Below are 14,956 nucleotides of genomic sequence, written 5' to 3'. Positions count from 1 at the left end.
CTTAATAATGGCTTTAATCTAAAGAAAAATTCTAAATAATATATATATTTTGTCTTCATTCATTGCATTCATTTAAAAAAGTTATTTTTTAATACATATAAGTGTCCCAGTGTTAATTACTGCATTAAGGAGGGACACATGACTATTGTTTGGACATTTCATCAGTGTGTACATTGGAAAGGCAGACTCATTTAACAGACGCCCAGGTAGGATTAGCACAGATGTGCTGTGCATTGTGACATTTGCTGAATGGAAGAACTTGATTTTTTCTCCCCTTCAAATTTCATTGGTGGATATTTTTGAAAGACGATGAAATTTTTCCTGGAAAATGTAAAATTTGAACATCTTATAATAATATTTGGCAATGTTGGCTATCCTTAGTGTCTCTGCTATTTCTTAATGCTTTACTCATTTTGAGAAAGAATTTTGGATCGAATAAATTTTGAAAATTTATTTGCAGCACTGTTACCATTAAGTGGGGTTGTATACAAAAGTAGAAAGGAGCTCTGGCTGGTTTGGCTCAGCAGTTAGAGCATCAGCCAAGGGACCAATGAGTCTTGAGTGTGATTCTGGTTAAGGGCCAGCACCTTGGTTGCAATTCGTCCCCAGTCCTAGTTGCGGTCATGTGGGAGGTAACCACTTGATGTGTCCCTCTCACATCAATGTCTCTCTCTCTCTCTCTCTCTCTCTCTCTCTCACTTCCTCTCTCTCCCTCCCACTCTATCTGAACAAAAATAGAAAAATATCCTTGGGTGAGGATTAAAAAAAAAAGAGTAGAAAGGAAAAATGTTCTTGGGGGCATGTTTAAATGAAACATTTTGTAGCCTGTTGTAGATGGTTCAGAGGAAGTAATTATTATTTTTTAAATTCTGCAAATAGTAACAGTGAAGGGGATTCATAGTTACTGACAGAAAACATTCTGTTGGCCCTAAGTTTATATAAAGCACACTCTTTCTCTGATGGAGCGCATGTAACTAAAGCTACCAGCTGAGTGGTCCTGCTCTGGAAATCAGTCTACTGTGGCCACTCTTCTGTTACTCTTCATAAACTAGGAACATTTTCCACCCACCCATGGACCATGTCATGAATCTTCCCCTTTCCTTGGCATGTTAAACCGATTTCTTTCATCATCTAATTTTAGCATCTTTTACCAGCCTACACAGTTTTCATTTAATGTCCCCTCATTTTTTCTATGCTAATTGGTTTTCTTTGTTTCATTACTCCTTTTTGTTGTCATGCTCTACTATTTAACTCATGTTCTAGCTTCCCTACCTATCTTGTCGGATATTGTCCTTCTGGAAAGATATCAGGGAAAATGGTAAGTATCAGGGTCTCTCAGAATAGAGGATGTTCAGAAATCCTTACACAACTTTTTAGATTGATGTACTCCCATGTGTAAGGATTAACAAACATTAAAAAGGGGGGGGGGGTCCTTGAAATATACTTTAAAAAAGATGATAAGATATAATGTTTTATTTGACATGCTTATTAGCTTTACTTTACATTTTTAGGAGATTAAATTTCTAATCCTAGTAGGTTGTACAGTGAGGGCAGGTTGACCTTAAGGATCATTGGATCAGGCAACTGTTTATTTCCAAAAAATATATACATTCTTTTTTTCTTTTCTTTTTTTTATATTCACCCTAGGATATTTTTCCATTTATCTTCAGACAGAATGGGAGGGAGAAAGAGGGAGAGAGAGAAACTTCGACGTAAGAGGGAAACATTGACTGGTTGCCTCCGGCATGACACCCACCAGGGCCGGGGACAAATCACGATACAAGTACGTGCCCTTGACTGGAATCAAACCTGCGAGTCATTGGTCTGCAGGTCAGTGCTCTAACTGCTGAGCCAAACTGGCCAGGGCTATATACATTCTTTATAATTTAAAAAAATCACTACTCAAGTTACTCTGTAATTATTGAATTTTGTACATGTATTCTACGAACTTTGTTTTGCTTTTGAAAATATTGGGTAAGCCTTTAGAGTTCATTTGAATGATTAATTATATGATTGTTGCATGTATCATGATATTTTAAAATAACACTAAATCTTTAGAATAAATCTTCAAGGAGAATAAGAAAAAAAAATGAGCATCAGTAGTAAAATTTCTAATTAAGTACTAACTATAGAGTAAAACCATGTTGAATGTGCCATTACTCCAAAGTTATATCATACCCATAATGACAACTATGAAATTTTTAACACAACAAAAATGAGTACTGTGATATTGGTACATTTTCTTTTTATCCTCACCTGAGGATATGTTTATTTACTTTTTAAAGAGAGAAGAAGAGGGGGGAGAGAGAGAGAGAGAGAGAGAGAGAGAGAGAGAGAGAGAGAGAAACATCCATGTGAGAATGAAACATCACTGTGAGAATGATAGGTTGCCTCCTGTTTGTGCCCCAACCCAGGAATCAAACCTAAATACTACACTCAAACCGACTGAGCCACCTGGCCAGGGCTGTTGGTGCATTTTGTTCTTAAGCATTTAAACCAGTTTGGGTCAGCAGTTAGAGCATTGGCCTGCATACTGCAGGATTGTGGGTTCAATTCCCAGTCAAGGGCATGTACCTAGGTTGCAGGTTTAATCCCTGGCCCTGTTTGGGATCCTGGGGTCGTGACGGAGGCAACCAATTGCTATGTCTCTCTCACATCATTGTCTCTCTCTCTCTCTCCCTCCCTTCCTTCCACTCTATCTAAAAATCAATGGAAATATATCCTTGGGTGAGGATTAACAAAATAATACCAAAATAAATTAGTCTGAAATATAAAATTAAAACAGTTTATTCAGGAATGCACTTGTTTACAAGATAAATGCTATCAGAAAAAGAAAAGACCATTGTAATCAAGCATGTCTGGTGTGAAGCAGCAGTGAAGCCCACGTGTACTCTGCACGTCCCCTTTTCTCCTCGTCACAATCAATAGGGACTGTAGTGGAAGAGCATCCAACCTGACTGAAAGGGAAACTCTCCACAAAGGAAGTTTTCTTTGATTTACATTTTGTCAAATATTGACTCCTTTCTTCTGATAGATATAGCCTACAGGAGCCTCTGCCTGAGTGGAATGCTGGAAACAGGGCAAGAAGGGATGCTGTTACACAGAATAGAAGCCTACCTCGGGAAAGGAGCTTTAAAACAGGCTTTCAGCATATCCTGAGCACCTGCTAGACGGCAGCCCACATGATAGTTCTGTTTCGTGTGTGTGTGTGTGTGTGTGTGTGTGTGTGTACTGAATGCTTATGAATGAAAGATTTCTTAATTTTTTTTCACATTTATTTTTTTATTATGCAAAAGCAATCTCATGTACCATAGTGGTCATGTTATTTGTCTTTTAAAAAAGAGAGCCATTATCATTTTGAGAAAACATTGACTACTTTTTTCATAAATTCATTATCTCATTGTCAGTAAGTTAGTTAAATGTTCTTCTCAAACCATCACATTTTATGTATGTATCTTGTCAGTTCTATTAACTGCCAAATTCCATTGCAAGACTTTCTCTTGTTGCTCTTTTATACATACATATATGTATATATAACTTATACTTATGCATATTATATATGTATGTATTATGTATATAATATGTGTTACATATATGTTACCTATACATATCTAGAACAGGCATACATACAATACATGTATATCAGTAAGATAGAAATATGTAAATAAGTAAAAAGACAACCAAAAATAAACAATTGTATTTTTCTTATTCTGAATCAGGAAAGTTTCTTGTACCAAAACATGTGATTCTTTAGCTCAGACCATCTCATTTACTCTCAGTGTGAGTTGACTTTCTCATATGTTGATGGAAAAACAGAGTCATATATTTATACTTATCATTTAGCAGTTAGTATATAGTAATTTTTTTCACAGCAGCTTAAGCAGATAATCAATTACTCTTGTGAAGAGATTTAGGTCCTAAAGTGGAAATGGAATTATATACTGCCAAGTTATGAGCTGAACCCCTAAAATATGTACTATGTAAAGATTTTTGTTTGTTTTGCTTTCATTTGTTTGTTTAATTTTTGTTGGCATTTATTGTAGTATTAAGGGAACTTGTCACCATCTCTTAGAGAGTAGTTTGAGAAGCCAGTATAACATTAAATGTATGAGACTAGATTTCTTCTTGTTAACATAAGTTGGTGTTTTTACTTCTTTTTTCTCGAAGGAATACTTTGGTGGTTGTGTTTGATGCTGTCTGAGAAACAAGTATGTGTGCCAAATAAGCAGGCCTGGCATGGGTTATAAAGCTACTACTGATAGTCCTATTCTTTATTGCTAATATCAAGCAAGAAATAAAATCAAACAGATAGTCACTTTTGGCTAAAGAACTTTTTTCTTCAGTTGTACCTGACTTTACTACATGCTCTGCACATCCACCTGTAATCCTTCCTCTGAAATAAGAATTGAATTTCCAAACTCCATAAATTAATATCAACTATCTGAAAACAGAGCATTTCTGGTGGGTGATCATTACAAGTTTAGAGGTAGCAAACTTGCCCAAGGCTTAAATTGTCCCATGTCTAAAAATTATACACAGTGTAATTGCAATCAAGTAAGTAAATAAAATGATGTTTACATGGAGCTTGTGAAAGTAGTCCTGTTGCTTTAAATACTTGTATTTGTTTGCTAAGGCTACCATAACAAAGTACCATGAACTGGGTGGCTTAAACATCAGAAATGTATCTTCTCACAGTCTGGAGGCTGGAGTCCAAGATGAAGGTGTTGGCAGGTTTGTTTTCTGCTGAGGCCTCTCCTTGGCTCCCAGATGGCTGCTGTCTTTTCTTGCTGTGTCCTCACATGGCCTTTCCTCTATATGTGCACCCCCCCTGGAGTCTCCCTCTTACAAGGATTCCAGTCATAGTGCAATAGGACTTAACTCTTAGGACCTCATTTAACCTAAGTCACTTCTTTAAAAGCCCTGTCTCCAAACGTAGTCATGTTGAGGGATCGGGCTTCAAAGTATGTGTTTTGTGGGGACACAATTCAGTCTGTAACCACAGTTTACCCACCTTGGTGGCTTTCTTAAAGGCAATGCTAGTAGGTGAAGTGGCAAATAACTCAGCAACCAGAGAATCTGATTTAGATCCAAATTCCAGTATCTTCATTTACTAGTTATGCCCTGGCCCCTTGTCAAGTTAAGTTTTTCCAGATCTTAGCTTTCTTGTCTGCAAAGTGAACTCTACTATTGCACAATAGAGTTGTTGCATTAAATAAAATGAGGTGTAGCTCTGGCCAGTTTGGCTCAGCAGTTAGAGCATCAGCCCATGGCCCAGAAAGTCCCGGGTTCGGTTCCTGCTTAGGGCACATACCTTGGTTGCAGTTTGTCCCTGGCCCCAGTTGGGGTAATGTGGGTGGCAACCACTCGATATGTCTCTCTTACATTGATGTTTCTCTCTCTCTCTCTCTCTCTTCCTCCCACTCTGTCTGAAGATAAATGCAAAAATGTCCTTGGGTGAAGATAAAAAAATAAAAATTAAAAAATTAAAAAAATGAGGTGTGTAAAGTGGATATCCTACTGCAGGATTTCTCAGCCTCAGAGCTATAGATACCTGGGCCTGATTAGTTTTTGTTGTGGAATCAGAATTGCCTTTCCCACTATTGAAAACCACTGTCCTACTTGCTGGTACCCAGCGCTTATTAAATGTCAGCTGTATTACTTACTGAATGGTGAAAAGACTATGCTACTTTTGAATTGAATCTCTGATGAACTGAGCATTTTTAAAAGAATGATTAAAATTTTGGTTCCATATTTAATGTAGTAATAGAGCATCAAATAATGTTTGCATCAAAGGTTATTTGAATTTAATGTTTCTGAGACTTTCTATTTTTTCTGAAAATTTTAATTTTATTTTGAAAATTTCTAAACATCCACAAAAGTTGAAAGATTGTTGTAACAATCACCCATCACCAAGATTCACCCAAGTATCACATTTTGCCACATTTGTTTTGTCTTCCTGAAAGAATTTATACAGCCAAAGGGGGGATATGGGAATAGATTATATACATAACTCAGACATGATTTATTCTGTTGATGTCTTTCCCTTCATTTTTCTGTCCAATCCACTTATCATTTTAATGATGGGATCCATGTGTATACAGGTACACAAATAATTTAATCTGGGTGGTAATATCCTGTGTGCACATCTGGATTTTCATTGATATTTACATCTTATATATGCATAGTGTCTGTCCTGAGATGGATTTCTGGTGAGCCCCTACATATTGATAATAATTAATAGCTTAAATTGTCACTTATTTGGAGGAGTCTCATTTCATTTATTTTATTTCTATTTTTTCTGAGTCATAGTAATTTTTTATTACATTTAACCCATCAGAATAAAAACAACAAATCAGTAGATTAAAAAATTTTAATTCTAGATAACAATATAAGTTAATCCAACGTTTTAAAAATAAGGCTGTAAATCACCCTAGATTGAATTATGTTATAAATTTTGATAGTTTTCAATTGCTACTGAATGAGGAATATGACAAACATATTTATTAAAATCTAATTTATAAAAAAGTACATATAACTTGACTTACAGTATCATTTTTCATTAATAAACATTTCTTCAGAGTTTCTAAAATTGGATCTGAAAATTAATACAGATAAAGATATTGGAATGTATATGCAAATTGGGGATTTTTTTCTTTTTATTGTTTAACCTTAAATCACCAAACAAATGTATTACATCTTATTTGCCTGATACGACTGGAATCCCTTGAAAGAAATTTTCATATCTGTGACGCTTAATCTACTGTTTACATTTAAACCCAGTCCTATAATGAAAGTATAATTATAAAACAAATTTTAACCTGCAAATAAACACTTTTATGGCTATTAAATCTGCATAATACATTGTTATCGGTCACACTTATTTTTCTCCATTTCTATCCCATCTCATTTTGCAAGTAAAAATAGTCATAAAATCTCAGCGACTAGAATGGTTTATAGTAGTCTTACAGTCACTCTCCCTGTAGGTAGATAGAGATTTCATCCTGGATATATAATTTAGTCCATTTAAAAGTGGGAAAAAGCAGTACAATGACCTGTAGATTTAAGGATTGGAGTTAGGATCAGCTGGATGGATATATATATATATATATATATATATATATATATATATTATATATAGTTTTTAAGTGTTGGATATTACTAGTTTCTGGTGAAGCAGCCATTATTTGTGAGCATGATTGCATTCGTTTGCTTCCCCGTGGTCGAACCAAGCTAACTCGGAGCAAAGCAAACTGCTGTGCCAAACCCTGCATTCTCTTAACGGGTGATAAAGAACCTTGCCAGCCTGACAGGCTGTCAGCAATTACTCACATGAAGTTCTGTAGTGGTTGTATCTGTCAGCCCATGTAGTATTGAATATTTTAACTGGCAGTCTTCCAAGACTGAACATTAATCTTACCATCTCCTATTACAGTCCCTAATCAAGATATTCCAGGGGTGATTGCACTAACATTGTTTGAAGACTACATCTACTGGACTGATGGGAAAACCAAGTCACTCAGCCGTGTCCATAAAACCTCGGGAGCAGACAGACTCTCACTGATTAACTCATGGCATGCCATCACAGATATCCAGGTGTATCATTCTTATAGACAACCTGATGGTAATTATTCTTTCCATGATTTCCATAAATGCATCAACATCTTTTAGCAACATTCCATTTTTGTGTCCTCCAAGGTTAAGTGTAAATTTATTTTTGAGAAATATTGTGAGATTTTATGATTTAGCATAATTTTATAGAATAAATTCAGTTGATATAAAGCACTGCTGTTAAGGGATATGATTGGAAGCTCAATAATAGTACCAACAGTTATGTATTTGTTGAATTATATTTAGAAGAAATGACAGTCATATATGTAGTTGGAGAAGTAGAGACTGTATTCTTGAAATAATGTACTTATAAAATAGTTGTAGGATCCTTAGTTGCTGGAATGCTGGGTAAAAGCAGCTCTAGGGTTGTAAGAATGAGAAATATATAAAATTTTCTTAAGCGTATGTCTAGTGGGACTTCTATCAGTTGTTATGAAATAAAGTATTGATTATGTTGCTTAAAACACAAAATTGATCTAGAAAACAAAGCGACTACACTATTACTTGTAGATCATTGTTTCATTTTTAATTTTACATTAATATTTCTAAACATATATATGTTCTCATCCAAAATGCTTCTAGTCTCTGTGTTTTTTCTCTGATGGACAATTAGTTTTCGACTAAAATGCTTGTTTTGTGGAAATACATCCTTAAAACTATTTAATGGTATTATGAATGCAATTGGACAATGAGTAAAACAAAATAAAACTATGTTTATAAACACTGTGTTCTTCATTACAAGTTCTATTCAATTTCAAATTATGAAGCTTAAATGTCCTATATCAAATATTATATTATATTATTGGTCTTGATTAGCCTGTTTTCTTGTTGTTTCTTTCTCATTTGTAGTCTCCAAACATCTCTGCATGGTAGACAATGGAGGGTGCAGTCATCTCTGCCTTTTAGCCCCTGGAAGGACTCATACCTGTGCATGTCCCACCAACTTCTATCTTGCAACTGATAACAGGACTTGCCTATCCAACTGTACAGCCAGTCAGGTGAGTGGAGGTCTTTACATCAATTCATGGGGTGTATGGGCAAGCTGTTTTACAGGCTTTACCTTAATTTTATTTGTTTAAACACTTTTCAAAACATCAATTTTTTTTGTTTGTTTTGTATAACATTGGCTGATCATTCTAGCCATCATAGATAGAGTTACAGAATAAGGGAAAAGCAATTTCAATAAGATGTTTGCAATCATGAGTGGGCTTAGCAAAATAATCAGAGGAGATGTGATGTATTTAAGGAAGGCCAGGTCACCGAAGCTAAGACACATACAGCTTAAACAGCAGTCTTAGATAATGTGCTCTGTGTCACCCTGTCCACCCTTCTCCTGTTCCTCAGAGGATGTGAGATGGAAAGATGAATTGTATGTAAGGAAATTTCTAGATTTTTTCAAATTAAAAAAATTATATGATCTAAATAATTTTTTATTCAGAAACCTCTTTTCTTCAAATGTAGTTATGTGTAATGAATGTATTCCAAATTTTAAATGTTCTACTTAATGGTAGTTACATGGATACGATTTTTTTATTATGTTACTATTTATTTTTGTTTTTTTTTAGAGAGAGAGGAAGGGAGAGGGAGAAAGAGAGAAACATCTGTTGCTGTTTTCTTCATTCCTCCTATTGGGGATTGAGCCTGCAACCTGGGCATGTGCCCCGAGGGGGGAGTCCCACCAGGGACCTCTTCGTGCATGGTGACACTATAAAAATTGGTTTTGTTATATCTGAGTCAGTATCCTGCTTAAGATAAAAATTTTAAAGAAAATATGTAATTTGTTTTTAAAAATGACTAAATTGAAATTCTGTGTTTTGAATTGGCTGGTTTTCCAATTCTAGCAGTGACATCACGAAGGAGATTGAATTTCTCTTAGTGTGTGCTTGTTTTTGAAATAGAGAGCAAATGCTAGCTCAACCTGCCTCTCAAGCTGTGATTGTGATCATCATGCATTTAAGAGTCAACTGTACAGATGAAAAAAGATTGGCCCTCTTCCAGGGAGGCAGTGTGTGCAGTGGTTAAAGGCACAGACTCTGAAACCAACCTTCTTGTGAATGTAACCCTGACTCTGCTTTAACTTGGCAGGATTACCTTGGGTTTGTTACTTAACTTCTTGGTGCCTCAGTCCTCACGTCTTTTAAATAAAAATAATATTTGCAGGGCATTGTTATGAACATTGAGTTGGAGAAGTTCCCAGGGCATAGTGCCATCACCCTTGCTCTCCAGTGCACCTGGAATATACTTAAGAGTATGTGCGTCATTGTGTGAAATGCTGCCAGGAGGTTCCTATGTCTAGTCAAGGCATAGGTCACAGTCTCTTTATTCTTTACAAAGTGTGTTGTTTTAATTATAATTGCCTAAGTGTGTATGTAAACAAATTACATTCCTTTTAGAGAACTGGAAAAGTAAGCCACAATGAGAGATAAATTAAACAACTTAAGTATTTCTAGAGATAAAATTAAAGGAAGAAATCATATAATTTAAAAAATTGTAAAATATGATTCTTGTTAATACTGTTTAGTTGAGACATATTTCCAGGGTATTCTGAAGTAACCTGTGGTCCCTGGCTCTGGAGTGGTACACAAGTCACTCGGCTGAGGTCCAACACTGAGGCCTTAGGTGGCTTAGTAGAGATGATGCCTGCCTATGCCACTTCCTCTGTGGTGAGCCTCAGTAGCCAATAGGAAGTAAGCCAAAGAATGCTGAACAAACAGATGAACATCTCAAACAGAAAAGTGTAGGCAGTAAAACCTCAGCCTTGCTGCAGTCGTAAAAGGAATAAAATACTTCAAAATATTATACAAGAAAACCTATGATTATAGTAATTCAATATCCAAAACTCCAATCAATTAAATGGAAATCTGAATCAATTTACAAAAGTATTTTTCATATACAGTGATACCTCGGTTCTCGAACGCCTCGGTTTTCGACCAAATGGAGATTCGAGAAACTTTTGTCTCGGAATCCGAACAAATATTTGGAACTCGAACTTCCGAGTTGAGCCGAATGGCGTTCATTCGGCCCAGCACGCCTTGCTTGCGTCATCAGTGTGAGTGCAGAGAGAGAGAGTCACGCTTTGTGGAGTCACGCTTTCCTATTGGGTTTCATTGCTTCGGTTCTCGAATAATTCGGTTCTCGACCATCCTCCTGGAACGAATTATGTTCGAGAACCGAGGTATCACTGTAACTAAATTATTTCCCTATTTGATTATCAACAATGAAACCACTAAAGTATTTATAATTTTTCAAAAACCCCCAATAATGTTTTGCATGAATTTTTAGGACATTTAACTATAGAAAGAAAGAACAACAGAAATATGGTGGATCAGATATCTGTTTTGAACAATACTTCCTGGGGGGAAAAAAGCGTTATCATTTGATTTGTTTCATCTTTAAGAAAAATGTTAGCGCTGGCAGTTTGGTTCAGCAGTTAGAGCATCAGCCCGCGGACCAGGGTGTCCCGGATTCGGTTTCTGCTAAGGGCACGTATCTCGGTTGCAGTTTGTCCCTGGCCCCGGTTGGGGTCATGTGGGTGGCAACCACTCGATGTGTCTCTCTCACATCCATGTTTCTCTTTCTCTCTTCCTCCCTCTCTCCCTCCTGCTCAATCTGAAGATAAATGCAAAAATGTGCTTAGGTGAGGATTAAAAAAAGAAAAAAGTTAATGAACAATAGTTAACACAATCCACTAGTGGTTATCCCTGTAAGTCCTGTGGTTTATATAGCCATTTGTCTCTGATTCTTTTCTGATTTAATGGGAGGGAAAAAACAAACAAACTACTGTACACTGCGTGAGGAAAAGTCAGTTTATAGAAACATACATTTTAGTGATGTGACATTAAAATGAAACAAATAATCTAGGTATTTCAGAATCATACCATTAATATTAAACTAATTTTTGTAGCACTAACAACTTCAAATATTAAACTTAAATCATTTAAATTAGAAAATAAAAATAATTTTAAATGGCTTTATTTATCTTTAAGTGGAGACTTTTCCTCTTTTAACCGAACTTCACTATATGTGGGATTTGCATTTTATTCCTGTATCCCTTTTAGTAGACATGTATTTAGTAGTTTCTTTATAACTTTTTCTTTTGAGTGATAATTGCAGTCTTCTATTTATTTTATAAAGATATTAGTCTTGGAGAACAGTCATGAAGGATGTTTTATATTTGCACTTAGTATTAAACTTTGAAAATTATTGTGTTTAAGTATGAAACAAATTAAGCCATGACGCCGAGACACAAAATAGACGAGATCTTCCACTAAGAGTAATGAATAAAATGTTGACTAGCATAAAATGTAGCATAGGTATATTTTACCCCAACTTTCTCTTAACTCAAAACATTTTATATTCTTATTAAAAATAAAATTGTGCCCTCACCAGTTTGTCAATTAGAGTGTTGGCCCACAGACCAGGGGGTTTTGGGTTCAATTCACAGTCAAGGACATGTACCTGGGTAGGTTGCAGGTTTGATCCCTAGCCACAGTCAGGGTCGTGCAAGAGGCAACCAATCTATGTGTCTCTCTCCCATCGATGTTTCTCTCTCTCTTCCTCCCATTCTATCTAAAAGTCAGTGAAAAAAGATCCTCAGGTGAGGATTGACACACAAAAAAAATAATAATAAATAAATAAATAAATGTAAAATTGCATGCAAAACCATAGTATATGTAATTGCAAAAGAGGCTGTTTATTTAGTAATTTTTTTTTTAATTGTGTTTTAGATATTTGTTCAAATCTTGATTGGGAAGACTGAATATACTCAGGAGAACAGAAATGCTCTTACTAATACGGTTTAATATATAGTAATGACCGGAAATATTTAATGTTCAGTGCGTTTGCTTTCAAACATAACCTAATATCCCTCAGATAATCACTATCCATAAAAGCAATATTTTCCCTCTGATAATTTGTGAAAACCACAACAGATGTGACCAGAGGCAAATCAAACACAGAAGAATTGGTTGAACGGTCAGATCTTCCCTTGAAATAACAGTGCTCCGTTGTCCTCCTGTATTGTCACTGAAAATAATAATAAAAAACAAATCCACTCTCTTATTAAAAAAAAAAAAAAAGTAAATATACTCTGAATCAACTCCATGATATCCAGACATTTTTAGCAAAGGTTACCTGCCAATGCTCTCTTTCCTGAAGAAAGTAACAGTATTTTAAATGAGCAAAACTTTTAGTTTGCTAATCCATTTTCATTAGAGAAAATTGAAGCTAGGCTATCTTTTTCTATGTTACAAATGTGTCTGGCATATAGCATGCTATGTATGATAAATGATACTTTGCTTTTATTAACTCATGTGGGGATTATAATAGAAACACTTCAAAAATAAAATTAATAAATTCTAGGAGAATAACGAAGATTTTCAATTCCAGATAAATGTTTGATAATTTTCACTGAATTTCTATTAAAATACAGGAAAAAAAATTATAAGGCTGCAATAAATAGTCTAAACTTTATCTATTGATTGTTTTAATAATTTAAAGTGAATCTTTTGATAACTATCAGAAAAATTTGCTCTTTGTATAGAAAGTATAATTTTCTTTCAATTTTTTAATCAAGTCAGGTTAAGCCTAGAACTGAATGATGCTAAGAAAGAAATTAGTTTGTGGTTGAGATCAGTAAGGAATAAATTGACCAAGCTTTTTTGATTTCTGTACATTTGGCCAATAGTAAAGGGAGCAATAATTCTGAACTCTGCTTCAGGAGATGAATTTCAGTTCACATAACCTTCCTTACAATGTTAATCTAAAAAATTTCACTAGCAACATGCTACCTTTATACCAAATATACTACATTTTCAACTAATGTATCTATTGTTAGTCTTCATTTTATAGTTCATTTTTAAAAGGAGTTAAAATTTTCTATTTTTATAAGAAGTAGAATTATTATCTTTGTTATTACTATTTCTTTAATTTTTAAATAGAAAATACAATACACCAAATAAAATACATCAATAAATATGTTATTGAATAGTGTTTTGAATAATCTTTGAACAATTTTTTTTTTTTTTTTTTTTTTTTTAAGTTTATTTTATTTTTATTTATTTTTTTGTTAATCCTCACCAGAGGATATTTTCCATTGATTCTTAGGGGGGAGAGAGAGAGCAACATCAATGTGAGAGAGACACATAGATTTGTTGCCTCCCATATGACCCCAACCAGGCCAGGCATCAAACCTGAAAACCTGGTGTCTGCAGCCCGACAGTCTTAACCACTGAGCCAAACCAGCCAGCGCAGAACAAGTTTCATTACAGCAGTTTCCTTCTGTGTTTCTATATGTAAAAATGTATCAGCAAAAAAACCTATTGCGGCCTTATTTTTTTGGTTATCAAAATCTCTCTTGTATCCTAAAAGCTCATATGTATTTATTAAGAATTCTAAAATCTGAAAATAACTCTATCAATTTCAACAGCTTTAAAGAAATATTTTTACAATAGCCATGATTTGGAAGCAGCCCAAGTGCCCATCAGCAGATGAGTTCATAAAAAAGCTGTGGTACATTTACACATTGGTTTACTACTTAGGCGTAAAAAAGGACTTACGTTTTGTAACAGCATGGACTGACCTGGATATTATTCTGCTAGGTAAAATAAGCCAGTCAGAGAAAGACAAGTACCAAATGATTTTACTTATATGTGGAATCTCATGAACATAAACTAATAAATTGGAGACAGACTCTACTTTGGATACAGAGAACAGACTGACAGCTGTCGGGGGTACAGGGGAGGTGGGTTAAAAGGGTAGGGCTAGGGGAGGTAGAAGAGGGTAAAGGGGGGGATTAATAGTGATGGAAGGAGACTGACTTGGGTGGTAAATACACAATACAATATACAGACGGTGTAGTGTAGAACTGTATACCTGAAGCCTGTGTAATTTTATTAACCAATGTCACCCCACTAACTTCAATTTTAAAAACCTAAATTAAACTAAATTTTTTATGTTTGTGGAATTAACACAATAATTAATTATAAAAATATGTAGATATTCATTGTGACTAAAGGCAGTACCTTTAATGTTCAGCAAATTCCATGGAATCCCAGCATGCTGGAGCTGGAAAGGATCCTTTAGATTATCTTCACCTCCTCATTGGCTAAAGGACAGAGACGGAAAGATGTGAATCGAATTGTCCAATTCCTAAGAAAATACAATGCAATTAAGTTCATTTAAATTAACTAAATTTATTCAACGACAGACCTCTTCCTGATCTTCCTAATAATTTTTAGCCCTATTCAGTGCTTTGCAAATTTTTCCTATAAAGGGTCAGATAATAAATATTTAAGGCTTTGCTGGCCACATGCTCTCTGTAGTCCTACTCAATGCTTTTTGGTGCAAA

At 34.9% G+C, this 14,956-nt stretch overlaps 1 protein-coding gene across 1 annotated transcript in view; it reads left to right on the top strand.

Moving 5' to 3' along the window:
• LRP1B (LDL receptor related protein 1B) overlaps positions 1–14,956 on the top strand; it is a 1,816,022-nt gene that overhangs the window by 1,604,564 nt on the left and 196,502 nt on the right. The window contains exons 61-62 of the mRNA XM_036254023.1: positions 7,433–7,621; positions 8,458–8,606. Coding sequence (XP_036109916.1) covers positions 7,433–7,621; positions 8,458–8,606 — 338 coding nt within the window. The remainder of the gene's footprint in view (positions 1–7,432; positions 7,622–8,457; positions 8,607–14,956) is intronic.

This window comes from Molossus molossus, unplaced genomic scaffold (genome assembly GCF_014108415.1).
Source record: "Molossus molossus isolate mMolMol1 unplaced genomic scaffold, mMolMol1.p scaffold_m16_p_11, whole genome shotgun sequence".
NCBI lineage: Eukaryota > Metazoa > Chordata > Mammalia > Chiroptera > Molossidae > Molossus > Molossus molossus.
The sequence above is the reverse complement of the archived record's forward strand: the minus strand, read 5'-3'. Positions and strand labels throughout refer to the sequence as shown.